This window comes from Zalophus californianus, chromosome 1 (genome assembly GCF_009762305.2).
Source record: "Zalophus californianus isolate mZalCal1 chromosome 1, mZalCal1.pri.v2, whole genome shotgun sequence".
Taxonomy (NCBI): domain Eukaryota; kingdom Metazoa; phylum Chordata; class Mammalia; order Carnivora; family Otariidae; genus Zalophus; species Zalophus californianus.
The window spans coordinates 109785651-109813648 of NC_045595.1; the positions used below are offsets into that span (position 1 = coordinate 109785651).

General features: G+C 35.3%; 1 protein-coding gene across 3 annotated transcripts; it reads right to left on the minus strand.

The window, feature by feature from the left end:
• Nucleotides 1-329: 329 nt before the first annotated feature.
• Nucleotides 330-27994, minus strand: SLC33A1 (solute carrier family 33 member 1). 3 transcript variants are annotated; one of them, XM_027585711.1, is made up of 6 exons: nucleotides 26765-27994; nucleotides 13863-14053; nucleotides 9750-9934; nucleotides 9359-9476; nucleotides 6973-7020; nucleotides 330-5018 (listed from the first exon to the last, which is right to left on the minus strand). In XM_027585711.1, exons 1-6 carry the CDS (start codon nucleotides 27534-27536, stop codon nucleotides 4851-4853), a joined length of 1482 nt encoding a protein of 493 aa, XP_027441512.1. In that variant the 5' UTR covers nucleotides 27537-27994; the 3' UTR covers nucleotides 330-4850. The 3 variants fall into 3 exon arrangements, with proteins under 3 accessions (XP_027441512.1, XP_027441511.1, XP_027441513.1); XM_027585710.2 differs by having other exon boundaries at nucleotides 6805-7020; XM_027585712.2 differs by lacking the exons at nucleotides 9359-9476; nucleotides 13863-14053 and having other exon boundaries at nucleotides 6805-7020.
• Between the last annotated feature and the right edge of the window lie 4 nt (nucleotides 27995-27998).

A 27998-nucleotide genomic window follows, 5' to 3' on the forward strand; every position in this document is an offset into this window, starting at 1 on the left:
CATGTTCTCTCTCTCTCTCTCAAGTAAATAAAATCTTAAAAAAATGATTTTATAATAGTTTCCCAGTGAAATTCTTTATAATCCCAAACTATCCATACAGTGTTATGCCTCCATCTATTCTCCCTTTTACCCAGGTTACTAATGGAAGATACAATGATTCAGGCTGGCTTCATTAAAAAACAATACAAAACGGTTTGGTGGTAGGTGTACACCTCTTGAAATTACCTTGCTTTTAATTATATAATGTCAATCTAGTATAATTTTAACATGAATCATTTGCAGGTAAATTTGGCTAGTACTTAATAAACATGAAAACAAGTATATTTTGTTAATATTTTATTTTTTAGAGATCAATTGTGAAGCAATCATTTTGAGCACTTAAATAATCCTTTATGCAAAAATCTGGAGAATTTATTTCAAATATACTCCAAATATTTAAACATTGCATAAATATTTAATATTATTAACATTTGAAAATAAATTAACCAAATAAACATTTCACATATACTAAAACACTTAAATAATGCTAAACTATCAAAGCTAATGTTAGGTCTTTCAAAAATGATAATAGAAATTATTTTGTGTTGTGCATTTTTAATTCAAAACTGTACATGGATGCAGTGATTTCATAAAGACCCCAACAACGACAACTTTTAACACTGTGTATTTTTTCAATTTTACACTAATTCTTACATAAAGCAATCTCTTAGGACAATAGGATCTAGATTCATTGATATAACTTGACAGTGGTAATCTATCAATTTACCAAATATGTCAAACTTTTTAAAACATCAGATTTTTGCCCTGATTTTATATTTTCCTAATTTTATAGATGCATGTGATAAAAATTTCACTTTCATTAACTATAAGGCTATAAAAAGTAAACTTTTTTCAACAAATAAGGTCATTTTGGTGAAAATAGGGATAGGCTTTAATTTTTATACTTTATAATAGTGACTGATTAATTGTAATTGGCTAGAGTACTAGATCTGAGAGATTTATAATTTCCTAAGGATTATACCAGTACCTTGTTCATTTCAATCATGCTATTTGTTACTCTTCACACAAAACTGTTATAAAGTTATTTCTATATATTGCCAATAAAAAACTATTAAAATGTAGCAACCTTTTCTCAATGCTTCAAGACTTCATATAAACTATGCAAATATTGCTGATGTTTTAGTATCTTTTAAATTATATACTTGACAAATTCTTTAAAAGAGAAATTATAATTAATCATAAATTTTTCAATTTGCTACATAAAACTATTTCCTCCTATAAAATATCTGCCACTCATAAAAAACCCTCCTTAAAAGCAATATTTATAATCTGATAAATAAAAAAATGTTTCTATTCACTTAAGGAGAGGGCATGAGCCCTGCACATTAACTATTCCATCCTGATACAGGACTTTCCTCTACCAAAACAGAATTCCAGGAAAAAATAAAAGTTTTCCATGCCCATTTACCTTGCCAACAATTTAAAGGAGTAAAACAAAGATTCTAATAACAGTTTTGACAGGTAGGAAATGAAAAGGCTCCCAGTCCCAAATTAAATAGCGATTACATTAAAAATTTGGCACTGTCAAATCAGGCAGAGATTAAGCTGTAGTGGAAAAAGAAACAAGGTCTGTAATAGGTATTTTAAATCTGCTAAGAGAAAAATCAATTAATTATGCCTTGCCATCTACCAAAGACATTGGTTAAAAGAAGTCTCAGTAGTACAATGCACTATTGTCACCTTTCCTCCTGTAATGAAAATGGCTATTAAATATATTAATCCTAGCTACAATGGAATCATTTCTTAAAACTTATTTTCTTTCTCTAATACTAAGGTAAAATACATTTTGGAAATCTGCATGGAATGTCCCCAACAAATTGGTTCTTTAGTTTTAGCAGGGTCTGTGTAATACAGTTCTATTCATTCTTTCAACCACAAGAAAAAAGATGATCCCCCAAAATATAAAAACAAGCCTGGTCTTCTGTTACATTAAATAATGAGTTCAACCATTTAATATAAAACAACATACTTTTTTGGGTTTCTGTTAACAGGGCAAAACAGAAATTATTAATAGGAAAAAAATACTAAATGACTAAGATATTTCTTTTTTGGGACAGAATTCACCCTTATAACTCTCCCCTACCAGTAATGTCTTACCTGCTCTAATCTGTTCAAGGTTCAAGTTCACTACTACAAATGCAGACATTTTCCAGTTTTCATCATAAGATTTTTCTTTTAACATTGTTTTTAGGATGCTTTAAACAATTAGTTTCACAACTATTATTTCAAATTTATGTTTACAATTCATAGCCCACATTCAATAAGGTTATGGCTTTTACACTTTTTTGGATCACAGACCATTTACAATTTCAACAAGCACTCTCTCCAGAAAGACAAATAATTACATGTCCAGTTTTGCTAGCAATTCAGGGGTTTCAAGGCCCCACTGACACCTGTTTAGGATAAAAATCCTTGTAATAAAGAGATGAAATCAAACAACAGATTTGTATCTCAAAGGTTTAATATTAAAAAAATAGAGGAATCTATTTTAGGTATTGAACAAATTTTTTTTACGATTGACCAGGCAAAATTAAAATATTTACAAAGGAAGGAATTTTTGGTTTTAGTCTTAGCTAATCTTATAAGATTGTTAAGATTTATAAGAATATTAGCTAGTAAATGTATAATACATTAACTGGAGGAGTTAACGTTCATACTTGAGGGTAGAGTTTATCAGGATCTATCAGTGAAGAAAAACATATGCAAAAAAGGTAGTATTTTCTAGTACTACTGATATACCATGAACAGATCCTCAGATTCAGGTAGATCATTTGTAAGATGCCATCAGTAATCAATGTATGCAATATAGTTGCACATAGCTATTAAGAAGTCATTTTTCGTATGTGTTACAAACATGTACCCAAATAACCAAAGGACTATAATTCAAAATAAGTGTTCATTTCTAGAGCAAATGCAATTAATAATGGCTTTTACCTTATAGTTAAAGGCTTACAATATATTTTAATACTTCAAGTCATTAAAGATTTGTTGACTTCAAAGTATGTTTGAAAGTATGTGAATTTTTAATATGAATTGGTAAGAAACAAAAGGTAATTATGGCAATGTCACCTTCTTAATCCAAAATTTAAAAAGCAAAATACATTTCACATATGAGAGTAAGTGGGTTCTTTTCTTTATTCAAGTAAGCATTTTGATTATAATACAAGATAATGGACAACCCATGTGACAAAGTATGGTAGAGTATGGTTTGGTGTAGCTTCCTTATTTCTAGGATGATTTTCCAGGTGATTCTTCAGAATCTGACATCAATGCCCAACCCAGGCTTTCTAATGGCAATGCATGAGTTCTAGAGAACTGCCTCTATCTTCAGATGCTGAGTGCCATTTTCTCCCACCCATTTTATCCTCCATTACTTATATAAAACCCCACTCTAAAATTCAACCTATGTTATAAAATTAACAAAATAAAAAATTAGTATATGTTTTCCCACAAGGATAAAATTAAGTCAGACTCAACTTAATCTTTCTTTTTCTATAACTTTGGAAGGATTTACATAATTGCTAAAGAGTCAGAGTAATACGCAACACAAAATACGCAAAGAACCTTATCACTGGGTGTACATAATATGTTGAGAATTGCTAATGTATTCAAAAGCTTAATTTTCCTGGGATATCAATCCTCTACCAGACATTTCAGTTTACAAACAGAAGGTTGTGTTTTAATAAGTGGAAATACAGTACCTGATTTCACATAAAGTAACTGCGAGATCTTTTCTCACTAGTAAAGTGCTTAATTAAGAAACATTCTTCCACAACATAATTTAACTTGTCAAAGGCACAAAATGTCTTTGTCTCTCTCTCTCTCAGCAATAGTCTTTAAAATTACGGTATTAATCATTTAGATTTTATTTAATCGAAAAGCTTTACTGTTTTTTTCTCTCAGTAATAAAAAAAACTGCTTGAAGAAAAACATTTTTTATTTTCAAAACTTTGCCATAAACATACATACAACACTAAATTAGATCCCTTCATGAGCTGTCTGTATGCCATGAAGCACTTATGACAAAAAACATATGTAAGTTTTAGGGTAAAAGTTAACAAGGAATCATAATATCTTCCAAAAAAGGGGGACAGGGGAATCATTAAACTAAAAATCGTAGCTTTCATTTTATAAAAAATAGTTAGAATAATTTTCTTATAAATCTTTAATGCTTACAAAAGCAGGAAATACATTTAAAATAGTCTTTTTAACACAGATTCATTAGTACAATGTGGTTATGGTCAGAAAAATAACAACTAAAATGGCATTTCAGTAGTCTGCATTCTCTTCTCAGCAAATTCCACATAGAATTTAACCAATTTGCAATTCAAAATAAGATTTAACTGCCAACAAGGCCAGACTAGTTGTAATTAGCACCTGAATATCAAGCTCTGTTCCACTTAATATATTGTACTAAAATTTTAAATACAGTTCAATGATAGGTACTGATAACAATACTTGACTGCATGGTTACTGCCCATGACTACTACACTGCAGGTTAAAACATACTTTGGTCAGTAAATTAAAAAGATATAAATCAAATAACAAGGCCAGAAAACTTGTTTTAAGAACCAATTTCCTGACCTTAAGTAAACTTCAAATACATTAACAAGGCAAGGAAAATATAATCAACTATACAGAGAGTCTCTATTTTTTAATCATTTGGCATTTTATATTAATAATTTCCTTGTTTAAAATATTATTTTATACTCCTGTGCACTGATTATCATAGCTGTCTGAATTAAAATGAAACTACAGTTACCTTCCTAGAATGTCCAGTAGTGAATGCATTAGTTGCTTCTTTTGCACTTCCATGAAGATGGTCCTTCATCCTGTAATTTTTTCAATTTTGGACCAAGAAAGAACCACCAACCAAATCCAATAAAAACACAAATGATGGATTCTACATAATAACCATCCAGCGCTGTAACACATGAGCCACCAAGCTTTTTGCAAAGCTGTAAAAGTAAAATTAGAATACATATTTCACAATTTCAAAATGGAAATATTCAGCAATTTAGATGTTTTTACTTTTAATTTAAGGGATTAATAAAAAAATATTTTTGGAAGGTATTTTTATTATTATTATTATTATTTTTTTAAGTAATCCAGCATGGGTGTTGAACTCACAACCCAGAGACCAAGAGATCAAGCGTCATAGGGTTTACCAACTGAACCAACCAGGCTCCCTTCAAAATATATTTTTGTTAAATCATTTCATCATTTTGTTCATTTCAAATGGTGAAATATGCGAATATGTCTTAATCTCTCTAATGCTACTAAAAGGATTAAAAATATTTTTCAGCTCTTGCTGTAAACAATACTCATTTTCCATTTTGAATATATAGCTTTTAGGGGCACCTGAGTGGCTCAGTCGTTGAGCGTCTGCCTTCGGCTCAGGTCATGATCCCAGGGTCCTGGGATCGAGCCCCCACAATGGGCTCCCTGCTCTGCGGGAAGCCTGCTTCTCCCACTCCCATTCCCCCTGCTTGTGTTCCCTCTCTCACTGTGTCTCCCTCTGTCAAATAAATAAATAAAATCTTAAAAAAAAAAAAAAGAAAGAGAAGATATAGCTTTTCATATTTGGGAAATGTGTAGAAATTTCCAATGAATCTACTCTAGAAGTGGGCTAATGTTAATTTGAAATAATTTAACAACAGACTGCTAACCATTCAGGTTTAGCTACAATTGTTATATAAATAATCAATGGAATTTCCCTTTTTTATCATTATAAAACTTAGCTGTTAATTATGCACTTGTTAAGTGCCTACTGTATAGGATCCTCAAGGTAAAGGGGAGAGAGACTGCTCTTCCCCTGCTGAGAAGCATCTTCAAGTGAGCTACTCTTACTGATTTAAGTGTTATAACCCTCAGTTCTGACAGGAAAAAAAAACAAACAAACAGATTTCTACACTAGAAACTATAGGGGGCACTTGGGTGGCTCAGTCGGTGAAGTGTCTGCCTTCAGCTCAGGTCATGATCCCAGGGGCCTGGGATGGAGCCCCGCATCGGGCTCCCTGCTCAGTGGGAAGCCTGCTTCTCCCTCTCCTGCTCCCCCTGCTTGTGCTCTCTGTCAAATAAATAAAATCTTAAAAAAAAAAAAAAGAAGAAACTATGGGCAGATATGATTTTTTAAAAAGATACAGTACTTCTAGAGGCAAAATAAGAAAATTAATCTTTTTTTTTTAAGATTTTATTTTTTTAAGTAATTTCCACACCCAATGTGGGTCTCAAACATACAACCCCAAGATCAAGAGTGGCATGCTCCACAGACTGACCCAGCCAGGTTCCCCTGAAAATTAGTATCTTTTTTTTTTTAAGATTTTATTTATTTGTCAGAGAAAGAGAGAGACAGCACAAGCAGGGGCAGCGGCAGGCAGAGGGAGAAGCAGGCTCCCCGCTAAGCAAAGAGCCTGATGTGGGACTCAATCCCAGGGCCCTGGGAACATGCCCTGAGCTGAAGGCAGATGCTTAACCAACTGAGCCACCCAGGCATCCCTGAAAATTGATATCTTAATACTAGCTTAATGTTATCTAAAATTACAACCTACTGGGGCACCTGGGTGGCTCAGTTGGTTGGGCGACTGCCTTTGGCTGGGGTCATGATCCTGGGATCGAGCCCCACGGTGGGCTCCCTGCTCTGCTTCTCCCTCTGCCCCCACCCTGCTCGAGCTCTCTCTCTCCCAAATAAATAGGTGGAATCTTTAAAAAAAAAATAAATAAATAAAATTACAACATACTTACCTCAACAGCATCAGGCGTTCGACAATTCTGGTTTGATGCTCCTACACACTCTTTCACTGTGAGGGGATCTACTAGCCAAAGAGCTACTGTAGAAGGCCAGTTTCCTCCCAGATTGGACACAGTATTTAAAAGGGTCATATATGTTCCTCCAATAAGTGGATCACTAACCTTTGCATTGAAAGCCATTATGGAAACATACATGCTGTACAATGTAACCTACAAGGAAAATATAAAACAACTTTACCATAATTAGATCTTATAAAAAAGAGTCTGAATTAAAAAGTCAAAATCATAAATCTGAAAATTAATTTTCATGACCCTTATTAAACTCAAGTCAACAAAGATATATTGAGCACCTACTATAGGCCAGGCCAGATCATGGCAATAAAAAGATGAATAAGACACAGTCTCGGGGCACCTGGGTGGCTCAGTTGTTAAGCGTCTGCCTTCCGCTCAGGTCATGATCCCAGGGTCCTGGGACAGAGTCCCACACTGGGCTCCCTGCTCCACGGGAAGCCTGCTTCTCCCTCTCCCACTCCCCCTGCTTGTGTTCCCTCTCTCGCTGTGTCTGTCAAATAAATAAATAAAATCCTAAAAAAAAAAAAAGACACAGTCTCTCTGTACCCTTGAAGAACTTATTCTAGGCTGGGAAAACAAGGAATAAATAATTACGATGAAATGCAGTAAGTATTGAAAGTAGAAGTACACACATTATGCTACTGGAATCTAAATAAATGAGAGATTAATTCTACAGTAAGTAGTCAAGGAAAGCTCCATAGAGAAAATGACAAACAGGGTGGCATTGAAGGATGCATACAAGCAATTAGCAAAACCCCATATTTGTATTGTCCCCAAATACATCCTGTGTGTGTATATATAAGTATATATGTGAATGAATATATATGTATTTTTTCTTTTACATATAAAGAATGATAACATTTCAAAACTTATGAGACAAACTGAACAGAAAAATCTCCTTAAGAGGCAAAAAGTACTTAAGAGGCAAGAATTAACCCTCCACTTAGAAACATGGAAACAAACCATGTTTCCCAAATCGCTTTCCTTTGAATACTATTCCATGGGGCGTTCATAGAAAAAGGTATTCCAGGGGCACCTGGGTAGCTCAGTCGTTAAGCGTCTGCCTTCGGCTCAGGTCATGATCCCAGGGTCCTGGGATTGAGTCCCACATCAGGCTCCCTGCTCAGCAGGAAGCCCGCTTCTCCCTCTCCTACTCCCCCTGCTTGTGTTCCCTCTCTTGCTGTGTCTCTCTGTCAAATAAATAAATAAAATCTTAAAAAAAAAAAACAAAGAAAGAAAGAAAAGGGTATTCCAGAGTCAAAAAAGATTGAGAAACACTAAGTTACACAAAAAAATAAACAGGTCCCTTTCACTGTAGGCCTCTGAAAGCCTTTAGGATATAAACTCCTTAAGGACAGGGATTTTGGCATGATTTATTCAGTTATATTTTAGCACTTAGAATGGTTTCTGGCATGGAATAGGTGTCCAATTAGTATTTGTTGATGACTAAGATGCTACATAAAGAAGGGTTATGTCAGGTATCATTTCTCAAATTTACTTGGCCTTGTACAGTTTTTCCCAGAAAGCATCTGGCTGTCTGAGCGTCAACGCTACACTTTAGAAAATTTTCTAATCAAATCCAAAGCCAAACAAAGATTTTTGGACTACTACACTGTAGTTTTCTTTTACTTACACAGATAACGAAACATTTATTAAGTTAAAGCACTTCTTTAAATATACAGTTAGTTGGACAGATCAATTATGGAGTTCTCTCAAATGATATAACTATATGTAAAAAATTATTGAGATTACTTGGTAGCCACATTTTTAGGTTTCAGTTAAAAACAAGTGAGAAGTTTGTAATTATAACTTGCAAAGAGTTTAAACTAGGTTCCATAGAGAAATCCAAAGTGACTCTTAGATACACATTTGTAATAACTGCACTCAAGTCCCAAATTTTACTGCTGGGTGTCTACAAGTTTACTTGAATCACTTGCCCCCAGAACACAACCCCATTCTGCAACAGCAGCTTAGGTGAGGCTAGGGATTACAAACAAACCTAATAAAGAAAGAGAAGGCAGATTAAGACACAATTTTCAAAATCACAAAGAGTAAGTCTTAACTTTCAGTACAGAATGGAAACCAAAAACCTGGGATCTGTCGCCCAGGAGCCATCATTATTTCTCAAGACTTTCAGAAAGAAAAGGCATCGGGAATAGAAGAAATAAAGAACTCAAGTCTAGGGATGGACTGAGGAATACTTAGGAAGGGTAGAATTACAAGCTTTGGAATTAATTCTGTATATAACAAATACTGGTTGAATGAACGAAATAAATGAAATGAAGAAACTATGAATAGAGCTCAATAAATCAAAAGCCACAATGTTTAAAGTTCATTGCCAAATAATTTCTTCAGTGTCAGACTCATGCTTAAGTCTTAAAATTTATTATCATTATTTCAAGGCAATTGTAGAAAAATGTCTTTTTTATTTTCCAAAAATAAAAGTTTACTTCTGAGAAAACCACAGCAAGCTTACCTGATGTAACGCATAACTCAGCAGCACTATAATATAGTAATATATAGGGAATCCTCCTTGATGTTCTACTTTGGGAGTCCACCAAACTAGTAGAGCATATTCTAATCCAAGCAATAATCTATAGAAAAAGAAAGAAACATGGAGTTGATGTCCATTTTAGGTTAAAAAATAACAACAAAACCAGAAATCTGTATGCCTACTATGTGAAAGTAGCCTGTTATTTAAAACCTATTAGGAGGTTAAAAAGAGATAAAAGTGCATATAAATGATACTGAAGTTAAAGATGCTTTTCAAGTCTTTTTCCATATATACTTTACACAGTTATTAGTGATACTGATGAATGTTCCTCATTTAACCTTTCTTATTTAGTAAGGTTTTATTTCATTTTTACCTGTAGGGCATGGCTTTGTAAAATATGTTTAGTGGCTGGGGACCTGCAGTGTATTTGCTGATAATCAGAGGCAATATTATCTGCAAAGGAACCATTGGAACTGCCAGTAAGGCTAAATGTTCTTTGGGTACTCCCTCTTCTACCAATTTCAGTCCTGTTACTGCATCTGCTGCTGAAAAACCAATCTGCAATATAAAAACAAAAAAATATTTTAATTTGTGATTTACAAAATATTTTCCTCAAGCATATGTAAGTTCTCCAAGAACCTCAATCTCATTATTGATTTACGGCAGTTACAAGTAAATATATTATTCTATCTGGTACAACAATCAAGTTACAGAAGGCATACTTTGTCCTATGGTCTACTGACAATACTCAGTGAAAACAACTGAAAATTCAGCACTTTTAGGAACAGCAGATGGCTGTAATTACAACTAAATTTCAGAAAGTTCAATCTCTTACAATAAACAGTATTCAAATCCAAACTTACTGATTTCTATGTTTTAAGTTTTAAAAAGAGTCTTTAATTAACTCCAAATAAAATCTGGTTAAAATGAAGCATCACTGCCACATATACCCGTTTTTAATGATTTCTCACTGATCACAATAAAATTTCCAAAAATCGTCTTAACATTTCAAAAGTAATTTTGAGAAAACATTCTATCTGAAGGGTTAAATAAAATGAAAGGGAAGAAAAACCGTAGTTTAATTTTTAAAAACAAACAAAAAGGAGGATGCTAAAAGTAGTGAGTAAATGTTTGGGATGAAATAAGGTATTTAGAGGGTCTCAAAGTATCTCTCCATAAATTAGTTTTTAATTACAAAAGGAAAAATAGTAACTTTATAATGGGTTAACAAAGTAATCAAAGTTATCAACAGTTAATGGGATAAAGAGACATCATAAGGCTCCTCATGGAATTCCCCAAAGTCATCACTCTATTAGTTGGATAATATTCCTGACATATTTGCATTACCTGAACCTAAACATGAAGAAACATCAGACACACATAAATGGAAGGCCATTCTACAGAAAAATTTAAAACATCTAGGTCATGAAGGACAAAAAAAGGCTGATACCCACTAAATCCAATGTGTGATTCTGGACTGGGTCCCTGACCAGGGAAGAGTAAAGTTATAAAGGCTGTTACTGGGACAACTGGTGAAATTTGGGTATAGGCTGTGATTAGGTAATAGTATTTTATCAATTAAAATTCTTATATTTTTGATTAAGTTGTGGATTGGAAAAGAAAACCCTTGTTCTTAGGAAATATATACTCAAGGTACTTATGGATAAAGGGGCATAATATGTACAAATACTCTAGTATTTCAGAAGAAATATGTAATAGAGCATAAATCTACAGAATACAGAAAGTGGAACTGTTAACAATTAGAGATTTGACATATGGGAATTCTTTCAACTATATAAGCAAATTTTCAGTAAGTGTGAAACTATATTAAAAAACATTCTTTAAAGAAATGGTAATAGTATGTACTTTAACTTCTTGGAATGGAGCCAAAGGGCAAATTTCACCACAGAAAAATTAAAGGCCAATGATGTTTTACTTAAATCCACAAAAGAATTTCACTACTATTTCACCCATTCTCTGTAAAACTTAAACAGACAAACTGACTTCAACATTTACTTGATCTTAAAAGTGCCACAGTAGGAGATATTTGTAGACACAAAACACCCAAGATATATAAAAATTCTACAAAGTAAAAAAAAAAAGCAGCTCTGGATATTTAAATGGCCAATAACCATAAGAAAAGATGCTCAACCGCTTTAATCATCAGGGATATGCAAATTATAACCACAATGAGATGCCACTACACACCCACCAGAAAGGCTAAATTTGAAAGGACAATATATGTCTTTCAAGGCTGTGAAGCAATTGGAACTCTCTTACACTGTTGGCAGTAGGGAAAGGGAAACAACCATTTTGGAAAACTGTGCAGCAGTATCTAATAAGACATTTCTTATGACCCTCAATTCTCTTCCTAGGTATTTACCCATCAGAAATGTGCATTCATGTTCACCAAAAGTAATGTACATGAATATTCATAGAAGTACTATTCATAATAGTCCAAAATTAGAAATAACTAAACATCTGTTGTAGGATGGATGAATTATAGCATATGTATATATAGTGGAATATTATAAGCAATGAGATGAACAAACTATTGCTATGAGTAACAATATGGATTATACAAATATAATGTTAAGTGAAAGAATAGAAGAGCCAGACATAAAAATGCATACTGGATATTCCATTTATTATAAGACTCAAAAGTAGAGAAAACTAATCTATGACATTAAAAGTTAGGAGAGATGTTACTTTTGGCAAGGTTTACTTTAAAAGGGGAACACAAGATTCTAGATTCTGTAACTGAAGCACCTCCTTATACATTGCTATCAACAGTATAATTGTAATCTTTTAAAAAGCAATTTGGCAATCATATTCACTGACCCACTAATTGCCTATTTAAGAATGTACTGAAAGGAAATACACAAAAATATTCACTAGTGCAGTTTTATAATTAAAAAATGTAAGCAAATATACAACAGAAAAACGAGTAAATTATAGCAAATCTATACACTGTGACAATTATATAGCTATTAAAGTATCTTTTCTTTTTTAAGTAGGCTCCACTCCCAGTATGGGGCCCAATGTGGGACTTGAACTCACGACCCTGAGATGGAGACCTGAGGTGAAATCAGCACTTAACTGACGGAGCCTAAAAAGTATGTTTCCAGAAATTATTTAATAATAAGGAATATGGAGTAGTAAGACAAAAATGAGTTTAAAATTATATATGGTATGATCCAATTCCACTTTTATTTACATGCATATCTGTATGTATATATATAGTATTAATATTAATTTGTTGACTATAACTTATTAATTACATTTATATATATAAAGTGTGTATACACACACTCATACACATGTAACACGCACACACAAAGGGGAAAAAGAAGGCCGGAAGGAAATATACCAAAAGTGTTACCAATGATTACCTCTAAATGATGTAATTAGAGAATATTACTATCTTTTTTGAACCTTTCATTATTTCCTAAAGTTGAATCTTAAGTTTCTAAACTTTAACCTTCCCAATGTTTCCTTAAAATGTAACCCTATCATTAGAGAGGAAAAAAATTCACTATTTCAAAAACAATGAGGCTCTAATTTTTACCAATTTTTACTTCAGGGTAAAGATAGCTGTAAAGTATATATAAAGATAGCTTTAGAGATATAATATGAAACTCCTATAACGGATTTTAGATTTTTTTTAAAAAGATTTTATTTATTTATTTGAGAGAGAGAGAGAGATCACAAGTAGGCAGAAAGGCAGAGGGAGAGGGAGGAGCAGGCTCCCTGCTGAGCACGGAGCCCAATGCGGACACTGGGATCATGACCTGAGCTGAAGGCAGACACTTAACCCACTGAGCCACCTGGGCACCCCTGGATTTTAGATTTTAGGAATACTAATTCCAACACTAGCAATCTCTTACTGTACTGAAATAAACTTACCTTTCCGCTAGCATAATATCTTTGAAATGTTTTTGGACTATAGAATTAGGACTTTTTTTTTTTAATTAGGACATCTTAATACAGAAAACATAAAGAATAAAATAAAAGTTACCAAAATCCCCATTTATTTATGGTATATTTCCTTCCAACATTAAAAAAAATAAGTCAACTGACTTTTAAATAGACTTCTAAAACTTAAATATTTCTGTATGTTTGTAAATCACTTTCTAAGTAAATAATTATAATACCTCTGACATTAAATGTACACTCATTATAACAGTACAGAGCTGTTCAAGGCATTCATTTCCATCCCAAGCATTAGTATCATCCATTAAGTAAAATTTCACATTTATTAGAAGTTCTTCAAATTTGCTTAATTCTTTTCAAGATTCCAAGACGTTTTGGTTACTTTGAAATTATCACATCTTTTAAAACAAACTTAATAAACAGAAAATACCGTTTTTTATTGTTACATTCTAATAGTAGTGGAAAGGAACTTGTGATATGAAAAGGCAATGGAAGTATTCCATGATACTGGTAATTGTACCAGGGTAGTACATTTGCTTTATAAATATCTTACCTTTGCAGTTAGAATCAGAAGGCAAAATGTCAGAACTGCTGGCATTTTTATAATTGCAAAAAGCAACTTGTAAGTATCTGTGATCCCTTGGGTTTCTTCTTTTCCTACTGATACTTCTTTGTTTTCTTTTTTCAGAAGGGCAACTAGAGTTGTTGTTATCAAAAATACAGCTCCCCAGAAAAAAAGGAAATCTGAAATTAAAAATGTTAACATCTATAACCTTTGAAATGACATATCTGCATGGATACTTAATTTTGTATACAACTTTTCTTCCACTAAATCTGTTAAAAGATCAACACTTAGGTGCCTATCATGTTCAAGGCAACATACCAAGCATACTAGATGAACAAGACAGTCCTGCCTCTGTTGAACATATTATTACATAGACCAAAATAGACAGGGATATTTAACAAGGAAAAAGAAAAGGAAAATAGACATTTGTGGGTTGAATGAAACAAGTCTGTTGTGTCATTTTCTTCAAGGAAAGTGCTAAGGGTGACTGATGATTTTCATATCCCATAAGATCTATCAGTCTTACTTTTTTTTTTAAGTTAGTTAGTTTATTTATTTATTTAAGTAATCTCCACAGTAGGACTCAAAACTCACAATCCTTAGATCAGGAGTCACATGCTCTTCTCCATCAGTCATACTTCTTAAGCACATTAAGCCATTTCAGTTCTTTATTAAATTATAACTTAGGCAACAAACAGATGCTCATTTATATTAGATCTTCCAACTTTTATTTTTAAACTTTTTAATGTTTTTAATCTGTTTAGAATAGGCTTCAATAGTGTGACACAAGGAATTTCCTCATACTTGTACATGCACAATGGGGACACATGAAGAGTACTGTTTGGGTTGTTTCAGTGAAAGAGAGCTTGGCCATTAGCCATTGTTTTTTTAACAGATTAAGCACAGGGAGTGAATAATGTTCTGAAAGATTCTGTGCAATAACTAAAAATAATAGTAATATTAGAGGCTCCATTTATTAGGTGTACATCATGTTCATAAGTGTGCTAAGCATTTTATATACGCATATCTCCTTTACTACAAACAATCCAATAGATTAGGTTAATACTAAGCCCCAATTTACAGATAAAGAAATAGCCTTAGGTTACATTGCCTGAAGCTACATTCTAAGTCAGTGGTAAAATTGTGATTTCACACCTTTATACAACTAATTTCAAAGCCTATATCTCCTTAACCACCCTGAGAAATGTATCTTAGTTTGCCACTACAAAGCTTATTGGATAACCCTGTCTTAGTTTCTTCACCTGTAAAATAAGAGGACTTGGCTAGAAAATCCCAGATGCTTGCTAGTTCTAACATTCTAGAATTGTACTCAGTTTTATATGTGTTTACTTTTCATCCTACTGCTCGTGTAGTACGACTAACTGTTCATGGAGCCTATTCAATACGTTTTTTCAAAAACAAGTAGAGCGAGCATTCTACTAGAGTCAGGGTTTTTCCTCTGTATTTGGTCTTGCTCTGCCGCTGTGCTAACTCAAGCTAACTGCTGTGTTCACTACAGCTTGAACCTCACTTACAATGGAGGTATATAGAATTATTTGTTTAGACCAATTTCACCCTATTTATTTTTTTTTTTTAGATTTTATTTTTAAGTAATCTCTACACCCAACATGGGGCTTGAACTTACAACCCCAAGATCAAGAGCTGCATGCTCTACCAAATGAACCAGCCAGATGCCCCTCATTTTACTGTTTAAATGCTTCTTTTTTTTGTGTTATCTCATTGGATTTTCATAGCAAACATGTGAAACAGGCAAAGCAGGTATTATTACTATGTAAGTAGACGTAAGGAAAAGCAGCTCAGGATATTTAAATCTTTGTCAAAGAACAAATAATTAAGAGGCAGAATTTGAACCTAACTCTTCTGAATTTGGGTTTCATATTCTTTCCATTATTTCATACTGCCTATATAATGATTTTTTTAAGTTAACGTTGACATAAGAATCTACTAGTATTGGCTAATTATTTAGCCTCCAAAAGCCTAGCCAAAACCAAGTCTCTGCTATTCAAATTATGCAAATTAAAGAAGCTCAAAATCTTTAAACACGTATGGAAATTTGTATTCTGGAGTGATTTCTTTTCTCCACCATGAGAAATCTATAATTATTTTTATTTTTTATATTAATTTTAGTTATGAAAAGAAAAACATGAAACATTCTTAAACACAAAGGTATCCATTTCAAAAAATGCAGTAATATATACAAGTCTTATGCTTAAGGTTCATCAAAATAGGGGCTCCTGGGTGGCTCAGTCGTTAAGCGTCTGCCTTCGGCTCAGGTCGTGATCCCAGGGTCCTGGGATCCAGCCCCTCATGGGGCTCCCTGCTCAGCGGGAAGCCTGCTTCTCCCTCTCCCACTCCCCCTGCTTGTGTTCCTTCTCTTGCTTTGTCTCTCCCTGTCAAATAAATAAATAAAATCTTAAAAAAAAAGGTTCGTCAAAATAACAATTTCTACTTTATGTTAATGTAGTGTTTTGCAATCTGGTTCAAAAGGAATGAACAATTTAAGATTATTCTTTTAAATGAGGCTACTTTTCATTATTTTTGCATTATTAATTCTGTGAAGAGTACTGTTTGGGTTGTTTCAGTGAAGAGTACTGTTTGGGTTGTCACAGTGAACTCTGACAAATAATGACTTGTTTGTGGTATTTCATTTACAATATTAATCTCATTCAGAAAATTTTTGTTCATTATTTGGTTTAAATTAGAGATGTAAGAAACCCTGAGGGGCACCTGGGTGGCTCACTCAATTAAGAGTCTGACTCCTGATCTCAACTCAGGTCTTGATCTCAGGGTCTTGAGTTTAAGCTCCATCTTGGGCTCCACACTGGGCATAGAGCCTACTTAAAAAAAAAAAAAAAAAAAAAAAGGAACTAAAGAAACCCTGAAAAAAAAAAAACTATGTTACTTTCACTGTCACTAGAAATTTCAATTAATGGTCTCTAATTAAATGTTTTTTTTTTTAAAGATTTTATTTATTTATTTGAGAGAGAGAGAATGAGAGACAGAGAGCACGAGAGGGAAGAGGGTCAGAGGGAGAAGCAGACTCCCCGCTGAGCAGGGAGCCCGATGCGGGCCTCGATCCCGGGACTCCAGGATCATGACCTGAGCCGAAGGCAGTCGCTTAACCAACTGAGCCACACAGGCGCCCTCTAATTAAATGTTAAGTGAAAATTAATTAAAGCTTTTTTATTTTAATTTTAAGTTATATACTACTTCAGTTCCAGTTCACTAAGCAAAACATCTTTAAGTTTGCTTTAGTATATTTTCCCAATTTTCATGAACAAAATCTTTTTTTTTAAAGATTTTATTTATTTATTTGAGAGAGAGAGAATGAGAGAGAGAGCACGAGAGGGAAGAGGGTCAGAGGGAGAAGCAGACTCCCTGCTCAGCAGGGAGCCCGATGCGGACTCGATCCCGGGACTCCAGGATCATGACCTGAGCCGAAGGCAGTCGCTTAACCAACTGAGCCACCCAGGCGCCCCATAAACAAAATCTTCATCTAGAATCTAAACTCCAATACCAGGAGAAAAATGTAAGAACAAGTTAAACAGATTTCAATACTGTTTGCAGATAAGATTATTTCTAATTTCTTTGTGCTCTTTGGATAAAGTTAACAGTACACATAAAAGAAGGAAGGAGCGACAATGCATCACTTCAGAGCCCTAATTCAAACCCACACAAAGAGAATGAAGCTCAGAAAAAGAGGCTTAGCCACTGCAGAAAATATATTGTTTTATGAACACAATTACCATAAATAGTAATAATCATTAGACTGCTGTTATTATTTATTAACACTGCTTTGATGTTAGAGAACATCCATAGTCTGATATACCAACCATTGTAAAGATATTGTTACCAAAAATGATCTAAGTATTTCACTACTAACATTTTGGTTAATTTTGATTTATGTGTTTCATCTGTAAAGGCAATATGATATGTGTGTGTGTGTATATGTGTGTGTATATATATGTGTGTGTGTGTGTGTGTATACATATATATAGTTAAGACGTCAAAGCTGATGTGCAAGTTTCATAAACATGATTTTTAGGCAAAGACCATACGTCAAACTAAATATTCATAAGTGGCTACTAGATCTTATCTAGTGCTCCCATGAATGCAAAATTTTAAGAGCATGTGCCAATTCACCAGTAACCAAGATATAATAGCTAGCACCTGAGTGCCTATCATGCCAAAGCAAAACACGGGACAGTGTAATAAATTTCACTCTCCAAGACAAGTATTATTATTCCTACTTTACACACAATGAAACAGTATTACAGTTCAGAAAATGCCAGAGGTGAGTCTAAACTCGGATCTGATCCTAAAGCAATAATGTTTTCCATTTTACTACCAAGATGCTCAGATATACCTGTCTACAGCAAGTAGGCTCTCTTTCCTATCAACCAGATATGCCTGAGAAGATACCCATTTTAGCTCCAACCACACAAAGTCTGGAACACAGATACTTCAGCATACGTGTACTCCCCTTCCCCACTTCCATCTACCCATACGGTAGTATGGCAAAGGGTATGCAAACAAATAGGATAAATAAACATGGCGCATCTTCTTAAAGAGTTCATTTTACTCAATAGTTTAGAGGGGAGCCTTTTTAATGAAAAAAATATATACATTACAGGGAAGGCAAAATTTCCAAGAATTTTTTAAGATAAAACATCAGATTTCAAAAAGCTTTCATGCTTTTAAGGCTTTGGACTAGGTCCCCAGACCCTTGGACTAGGTGTAGGTTCACTCTCTGCCACCATCAGAAAAGACAGAAGATTTAAGAACCATTGTCTGATATCCTTGGCTCAGATCAAATTCTCTCTCCCTGGAACTCTCACACTATGGAAATGAACTTTAGTCTTTAGAAGTCAGTGGCAGGGAAGCAAACTTCCAGTTTGTTCTAAATGTCAGGCCTTCCTTTCGCCATCTTGCTTTTGGCACAGCAATCTATTTCACAAGTTAGAGCATGAAGGGACTTTAGACACCCACTATCCAGTCTGACACTCACTTTCACAGTGGAGGAAACTGAAATAGAAATAGTGTGATTGGCCCTGGGTCACTGGCTGAATCTTAAAAGAAACAGACTTTTCTGTGCCACAAATCTCTCTCTGAAGCATTTACTCAAAATATCCACGCTGTTGTACAGCCCTCACAGAAAATGCTATTTGACTATACAATATATATAGTCATATCTGATCTGGGGATTAGGATGTTAAAAGATAGCATATAATGAGAAAATCAAGTAAATATAAAGCAAATTTTGAAATCTTCCTAATTCCTTAGGAAGATAAAGTCATGTTTGAGATCACATACCTTTTCTCTCTCTTTTTTTTTTAAAGATTTTATTTATTTGACACAGAAAGACAGCGAGAGAGGGAACACAAGCAGGGGGAGTGGGAAAGGGAGAAGCAGGCCTCCCGCTGAGCAGGGAGCCTGATGCGGGGCTCGATCCCAGGACCCTATGATCATGACCCAAGCCGAAGGCAGTCGCCCAGCCAACTGAGCCACCCAGGTGCCCCGAGATTACATACCTTTTCATTAACTCCAACAATGTTAGGTTTTCCTCTGGGGTAGAAGAGATTGTTTCTTCAATCAAGGCCTGGATTAAGCAGCTATCTTACTATTAAGGACCATCTTGTCCCAAAATTTGGGCTCAAACTCAGCCCAAGATGCAAGGTTGAGAAGCCAACAGATTTAGTGCTCCCACCTCATGCTAACTCTGCGCCTCTTATCACTGAATGGATGGAAGTAAATCACTCTTTTAATTTTTTAAAATATGTACTGGCCAGGCACAAAACCCTAAAATGGATTTTAATTAAAATATTAAACATATATATCTCTACTCTGATGCTATGATAGGTTCTTGCATTCAGGTTTTATATAACCTATATCCTGACACCACTAAATTTTTTGTAAGCTGAATTTAGACTTTTATAAAACAGCAGACAATGAACACTCCAAACTACCACATGAAGATGAAGAGTACATCAGAAGAGCTAACATGAAAAATAATAACATCAAATGCTGACAAGGATGCAGAGAAACTGGATCATTCATATATTTCTGATAGGAAGATAAAATGGTATATTCGTTTCATTCTGGAAAAAAGTTTGGCAGTTCCTTTTTAAAACTAAAAATGGACTTACCAGAAACCAGCCATTGCATACTTGGGCATTCATCTCAGAGAAATGAAGACTTATTTTCACATAAAAATAGCCAAAACCTGGAAACTACTCAGATCCCCTTCAATGGAAAAGTGGTGAAATAAACCATGGTATGTGTAAGAAATGGAATCCTTCTCAGCAATAAAAAGCAAGAAATCATTGATAGGTGCAACAAACCTGGATGAACCTCAAAGAAATTATGCTAACTGAAAAGAGCTAATCCCTAAAGGATACATATGCATGATTTCATTCCTGTTAACATTTCTGAAATAACATAATTATAAAGATGGTAGAGATTCGTAGCTGCCAGAGGTTAGGGATGGAGAGGAGGAAATGGGTATAGCCATAAACAGGCCACAATAAAAAAAGGAGTCTTGTGGTGATGGTACAGTTGAGTATCATCATTGTGGTAATGATGATTATACAAGGCTACACATGTGATGAAATTACATACAGCTACTCACACCCGCACACACACACACAAACACAAATGAGTACATGTATAATTGGTGAAATCTGAGTAATGGTATGAATTGTACCAATGTCAATTTCTTGGTTTTGAGATTGAACTATACTTATGTAAGAGGTTAACAGTGGAGGAGCCTGGGGAAGGGTGCATGGGATTTCACTAAACATTTCTCTGCCCTACTGTGAATCTATAATTATTTTAAAATAAAAAGTTAAAAAAAATTAATGGGAAATTTAAGAATGCACAAGTTCTTTTTTTTTTTTTTTTTAGAACACAAAAATTCTAAAACTGTGCTAGGAATAAGAAATGTAGGTCTCAAATGTAAGATAATATAAAGCAACCAAAAAAGATAGAAATCTTTAGGTATGTTGAAATCACCCATTCTGTAGCTTCAATTGATCACCACTGGACTTCAGCCAGCAAGGACTGTGTTCAAAAGTGAGGGGAAAGAATGAAATTAAAAAAAAAAAAAAAATTCTTAGACAACCCTAAACCAAGGAATAGAAATGGTGGAAGAGAACATCTTGCTTTTTGAATGTGCGCCCCATCCATAAAAAAAGTTATAGCATGCACACTCATGTATAAATTATATACTTAGGACCTCCTATACTAATATAGTATATACAATGTAAAATATAAACCCCAAATTTAAAAATATGAAGTAATTTTTTAAAAGAATGAAATTAAAGAACACATATGGGGCACCTGGCTGGCTCAATCGGTAGAGCATGTGACTCTTCATTGCAGGGTTGTGAGTTTGAGTCCTACACTGGGTGCAGAAATTACTTAAAAATATTATCTTTAAAAAATATATAAAGAACATTATAAAATACCAGATTTATTCAAAATTGTTTCTTAAAAAAATAGATGAAATCAGAGGTTTTATATTCTTTATTTCTAATTTTCTAGGAACAGAACATCTCCTTTTATAAGGTAAGTCTATTTCGCTTTCTCAAATTATAGTTTTCAGGAACACTATAAATGAAAGTAGGAGACTGCCTGTAATTAGAGAGGTTCTATAATTCTATCATTGATAAATTTATAATAAAGGCTAATTCAATTGGCCTCTACATAAATTTCAATAAAAGCAGAAGTGAAATTCAGAGTAAAATATATGCCAAATAAAATCAAGTAATTTTTTGGTTTAGAGTATATTTTATAAGTTGACTTTTCCAAACAAAAGCAATCTCACATTTCCTTACTGGGCAAAGAAAGCACTTAGTACCATTTCTCCTTCACTTTGTTTTAAAATGAAAAAAAGGCTTTAAGACCTTCTTTTCTGAGGTGTGGGCTCCAATTTTTAATATCTAATCCTTCCTGAATCTACTAGCCCCAGTATTCCTCTACTTATCTCACTTTACTACCAGGGTCCCAATATTTGAAAATAAGTTCAAATTTGCTCCATTTGTGTGTATGGAGATGTAAGATCCACCAGATTTATGAACCTGTCCCATTCAAGGCAAAAAGATAGCTAAATTCAAGGATTTTTATATCACATACTTTGTATGATATTTACCCAGAGATTAGCTTTTAAAGTAATGGATTAGTTTTTTAAAATTTTTATAAAGACTCCTAGGGGTGCCTGGGTGGCTCAGTCATTAAGCGTCTGCCTTTGGCTCAGGTCATGATCACAGGGTCCCGGGATTGAGCCCCGCATCGGGCTCCCTGCTCAGCGCGAAGCCTGCTTCTCCTTCTCCCACTCCCCTTGCTTGTGTTCCCTCTCTCGCTGTGTCTCTGTCAAATAAATAAATAAAATCTTAAAAAAAAAAAGACTCCTAAAATTATTATACAGTAAAACTAAATTTTTTTTTGGTTTACAGTTCTATGAACTTTAACACATGTATAAATTTCAAATCACCACCACCATAATCAAGATACAGAACAGTTCCATCACTCCCCAAGACTCCCTCATGCTATCATCCACTTAAACTCACCTTCTCCTCATCCAATCTCTAGCAACTGCCCATCTGTTACAATTTTACCTCTATAATTTTACCTTCGGAGAATGCAGGAGGATGTTTTAAGTCTAGATGTACATGCTAAAAAAATGTATTACAGCCTATTTAAAAGTAACTGGTCTATCTAGAAATGGGTCAGTTAGTCCTGGCCACATTCTAAATAGTATTTCTGGTCACACAATATATATTGAATCCTGCTTCAGAAAGCACGACAAAGAAATTTGTCTCTAAGTAAGAATTAATTGGTCCTGCTCTCTTCCTAGTTCTAAGAATATCTTACAAATACTGTTTTAACTATATTCATTGCCAGTTTGATTAGCTTTTCTTTCACCAGTTTTTTTCAAAATACTTCCTTTTTTTCTGATTGACTCTTACATGTTCATGCCTATCTATATGATAAACTAATTCTTAAGCTCTAATATGTTTAGCGCTCTTCTCCAGTATCAGATCTAACCTGCCCCAACCCAAATACCCTGGTCCTTATCCCAATCACTTCTTCTATTCATTATTGTTATCACTGCTTCTAGAGGAGTAGGCCTCAATTACCAGTTCACAGATTGGATCTAAAGACATATTTCATGTGAGTCCAATAAATGTTTTTAAAATTATAAAATAAACAAAGAAGGAAGCTCTAGCTTCTCTTGAATACCAATAAGATTTGGCAATCCTAAGATCCTACTGTCACAAGACAACAATTTATTGAAAATTGAAGCTCCCCACCTTTAGATGGGCATGAGTTTTTCAGGTCACTACTGTCCCCTCCACACCCTACAGTCCTGTACCAATTCACTTGATTAATTTACACTGTCCATCTACCCAGTCCATCATTTTGGTCTGCAAAGTCCCATTATAAATTCCTTTGGAGCAGAGAATTCTCAAATTTTAACACCTATCACATGGCTAGCACCAAACAGGCACTGAGTGAATAAATGCCACAGGTCACTTAAAAAACAAAACAAAATTTTTTTTTGTCATTTCTATGCCATTAGGCAGTCCAGAAGTGGGCTGATGTTTTTAGACATCAGCAGTTAGAGTGCTACTTTTCTCTGGTAGAAAAGCCCAAACAGCACAAATTATATTTAGGTTTCAAGGTTTTCCCTGGGGTTTTTCCTAGTTTCCTACCAACTGTTAGAAAGACACTAGTAGGTCTTTTGTAAAATAAAGTCTGGATACTCTGCTTTATGCCATTTTAGCTTACAAGTTTTCTAAGAATGATCTACATTCAGATAGTGGGGGGAATCCTGTATCTCTACCTCCAACTAGGCATCTGATCTCAGTTTCTTCATCTATAAGAATGAACTGAGATGGTTGGGGCACTTGGGTGGCTCAGCTGGTTGGGTGTCCGACTCTTGATTTGGCTTGGGTTATGATCTTGGGGTGATCGGATCAAGCCCCATGATACGCTTCACACTCAGTGGGGGGAATCTGCTTGAGATTCTCTCTCTCCCTCTCCCTCTGACCCCCCCCCCCCGCCTGTGTGTGTGCACGCTTGCTCGCTCTAAATAAATAAATAAAATCTTTAAAAAGAATGAATTGAGATGGTAACTAGACTTTTTGTGGGGACCACTCTGTATTGTACACAAAAACTGAATTATGTTGTACACCTGAAACTAATACTGTTATATACCAATTTAACCTCAATTAAAAAAAAATCAGCTCCCAAAAATACAAATCAGAATCTAAATTATAAAAAAAAAGAAGGAATATATTATCTTTCCAAGTCATAAAACTATGTTCTAATATCTGTGTTCTTCTAGGTTACTTTCATCATCTCTTGCAGCTCAAAAGGTTGTCTCTTTTTGGTCCTAAAGATCCTTGAAAACCAAAGGGGGCAGGACGGAAAAAGCTCCCTTCTGAGTTCAGGACTGCCTTGGATCCCTGAAGCACCAAAAAGCCAATCTCAGGACAATCAAGGTTTTGTTTCTAAGGGATTTTTCCCATCTTGTCCTTCATGTTCTAAATTTATTATTTAGATTACTGCTTTGTAAATGGCAAAAACTGTCTTTCCTCAATATATTCCATTTCTATTTATCTGTAACTCAAAACAAAGTGTTAATCAGAGAATATATTTTACAATTCTAAAATATGTCATAATTCATATTTATAATTCATAATTAGGCTTTTAATTTTCTGATTTTCTAAACATCTGCCTCAGTGTTTTGGCTCTTCTTTTACTACCTAAGCAATTTTATTTCCTTCATCATTCTTTCTGTGCTCTTAAAATTCCTAAAAACTGCTGTTTTTTTTCTTTCTTTTTTTTTATACTGCTACTAAGTTGCAGAAAGATCGAAGCTATAAATATGATATGTACAATCAGAAAGAGAACGAAAACTCTTCAACTCTTAACTTACTAAAATGTTTGAATTAAAACCAAAACACAGAAAAAATTAAATTAAATACTAAGCTATTTTTACAATTTCCTAGAAACAAAGTTCAAATTCCACAGAACAGCTATTCAAAATAACAAATCAGTGTAAGTAAAAATCCAATGCGGTACAATTTTGATCTTCCCATTGGGGAACAGCTGTGGCTACGAAAGGATATAATTAACATGGCTCCTGAATGTATAATGGCTGTGGAATGATGTTTTATCAATCACTCTTGTACTTAGAGAAAGCTCTAATTTACCTAGTTAGTAATTTAGTTTCCACAACCTCTTAAATCTTGACATCTCTTCTGAGGCTTTTCTATGTTAAGTAATACACCATTTCATTAGTCCTTCCTGGTGACATGAACAGTTCCACTACAAAATGAAAAAATGCATAAAAAGCAATAAGGTGCTAATACGATGCATTCACAAAATATTTCTAGGCAGAGAATTATCTATAGAGCAGGAGTGAGACCCCAGAATACTTCAAGACCAATCTGTTTAAATGCAAAGCAGTATCTCTCAACCATTTTCGGCCCCAACCCAATTAAAGAAAAGTATAATTATCATTTCATCAGTAGTAGTAGCTCACTAACAGTTTGAGGAGGTAGAAAAGGGGATCTCTTACAGGGCGTAGGGCTATGGAGGAGGTAAGATTTCAAGAGATAAGTAGTGCAGTTGTGAATCCCTCCATCCTCCACACTCCCCAAATATTATTATATAATCCTTATACTTCCCTCACTACACAACTACCCCTGACATTTATCCTGTCTGGAATCCCCAACCTAGTACTGGGAAGATGAGAGAAAGCTGAACTGCTTACATTTCAAGAGAATCACTTAAATTCATCATCATTATCAAAATGAAGAATTCTACCATTTTCCTGTTGTTGGTTATTCCTGATATTGCTAATTTTACTTCTGTTTCCTAATTGTTAGGAAAGCTTAAAACAAAAACTCAGAAAACCTTCCAAGGACATGTATTTTACTTATTCAGAAAAAGGGGAAATTTTGTAGAACTTACACAAAATTGCTTACCAGATAAACTTCAAACTCTTTCTCACAGCAATTCAAGAAAATCTTACTAATTGGGTCACAACTTTTCTTTCCTATTTCCCAAACCCGGTCCCCACATTACTGCTTCAGGCGCTCTGAACACAGTAGGTACTGTCCTGTACCTTTTTGTACTTTGCAGCTTCAGTGCACTTTCACCTGGTGGTGTGCTTTCTGGAATTCCACTTAGCCACTTCATGGAATTTTATAATTCAGCAAGGTGAAATGTTATCTGCAGTGTGAAGCCTGACTCTCACAAGCTAACAACCCTGAGCTCCCCATGAATGTTCATTTCTCCTATTACTTGTGGGTTGGACTCTGCTTTATTCATAGGAGGCCCTTAGAACTCTGTCACTTGGCCAACTCATTAATGCTGAATAAATTAATCCTATTCTATTCACCAGAAGGCTAGAAGAGGACTCTTGGTATATCAGTAGAGGCAGAAATGAACCAGAAAGCATGGAACTAAAATCTCAATCCAATAAAAGGAAAATGTAAGAAGCCACAGGAGTCAGGTTGGATTCATTCCTTCACACTAGCCAGACTTTTAAAAAATGTGCATCTATGTATTAAGCAAATGTCAACAGCTCCCTAGACTGAGTTTTGTTTGCCATTACACAACGTTATTGGATGAGCTGCCTCTCCCTGCTCATTGCAGGGTACTCATCAATTATGCCTGCTCTCCTGTACTCATTCTGGCTGAAGCTCATTTTAGCAGAAAACTTAACCTCGGGGAATCTCCCTCAGAATAATTTCCAGCAAATTAAATTATGAGATTGCCTCCAACGTCACGCACTCTGTCAAAAGGATTCATAAACGTAAAATAAACCTAACCGCATAATAGTTTAAATACACTACCTGAGAGAGTAACGATTCCCCTGGGTTGAGGCTGAAACCGCAAATATTTGTTACAAAAGTCCGCAGATTCAAGGGCCAAAAACAAAACATTGCCCAAAAAGTAGCCTGCTGTCTGGCCCACTGAATTGCAAGTAGAAGCATAACCCACGTTTTCCCGGGATAACATTGTTAACGCCCAACCATCCACAGCGATGTCCTGAGTGGCGGCCAGGAATTCAAACAAAAAGAATGTCACAGTGAGAGCAATCACATCGGGGGTTCTACCATCAGTGTTCCCGAGCAATCGGTCCACTTGAGTGGATAAATATATCATGAACAGTCCCAGTATATACTGTGTAGGGACAAGCCAAGATTTGCGACGACCAAAGTTCCTAAAGTAAACTGCATCAACCAACGGGGCCCAGAGCAATTTGAGACTGAAGGGCCAAAAGACCAAACTGAAGAAAGCTTGATCTGTATAGCTAACATTTTTGCTCTGCAAAATGAGTGGGATGCTTCCCGCCAGGCCCAGTGGAATGCCCTGAAGCACGTAAAGAAAAAGCAACAGCAAAATGCTGCTTAATTCGGCCCGGCAACTCCGTGGGGCTTTTGAGAAGTCACCAGTGGCGGTATCCCGCAGAGCTTCTTTGTCCCCTTCCCCGCCCACCAATTCCTGGTGACTGTCATCCCAGCCGCCTGGCAGCAGAGGACCGCTCTTCATATCCAGAGAGTGGTTGAAAGTCCCTGGTCGTCGTTGCCGACTGTTGTCCTTGTGGGAGATGGTGGGTGACATATCAGAGACGATGCAGAGCCCCGTCTGTGGGGTGCCGGGGCTGAGCGTCTTGGATCCGCCTAGTCCCAGGTCCAAGGCTATCGCTCTGGACCAGGGTCTCGATGGTTCAGGGAGGAGGAGGACAGGGCAAGGGGTGATAAGGGCACTTCTTACAGTGGCCCGGAGAGCTGAAGCCGGGAGTCAGTCCCCTGGCTGGAGGCTCAGGCGATGCCCAGATAGGCGCCCCTTGGAGTGGCGTCAAGGAGCCTGAAGGAGCCCCCCGGGCAGCCGCGCCGGGCTCGGGGCTGGAGGAGAGTGCCGTGGTGCTACGATGGAAACGGGCCCTTGGCTGCGGCGAGACCGAACGGCCAGTCTCCCGACCCACCTCCAGTTCTCGCCGCCACCACTGCAACAGACAGCACTTTCTCCACAGGACTCCAGAGAGACCAGATAACTTCCTGCCTCGCGCCTCAGGAAGTGGTC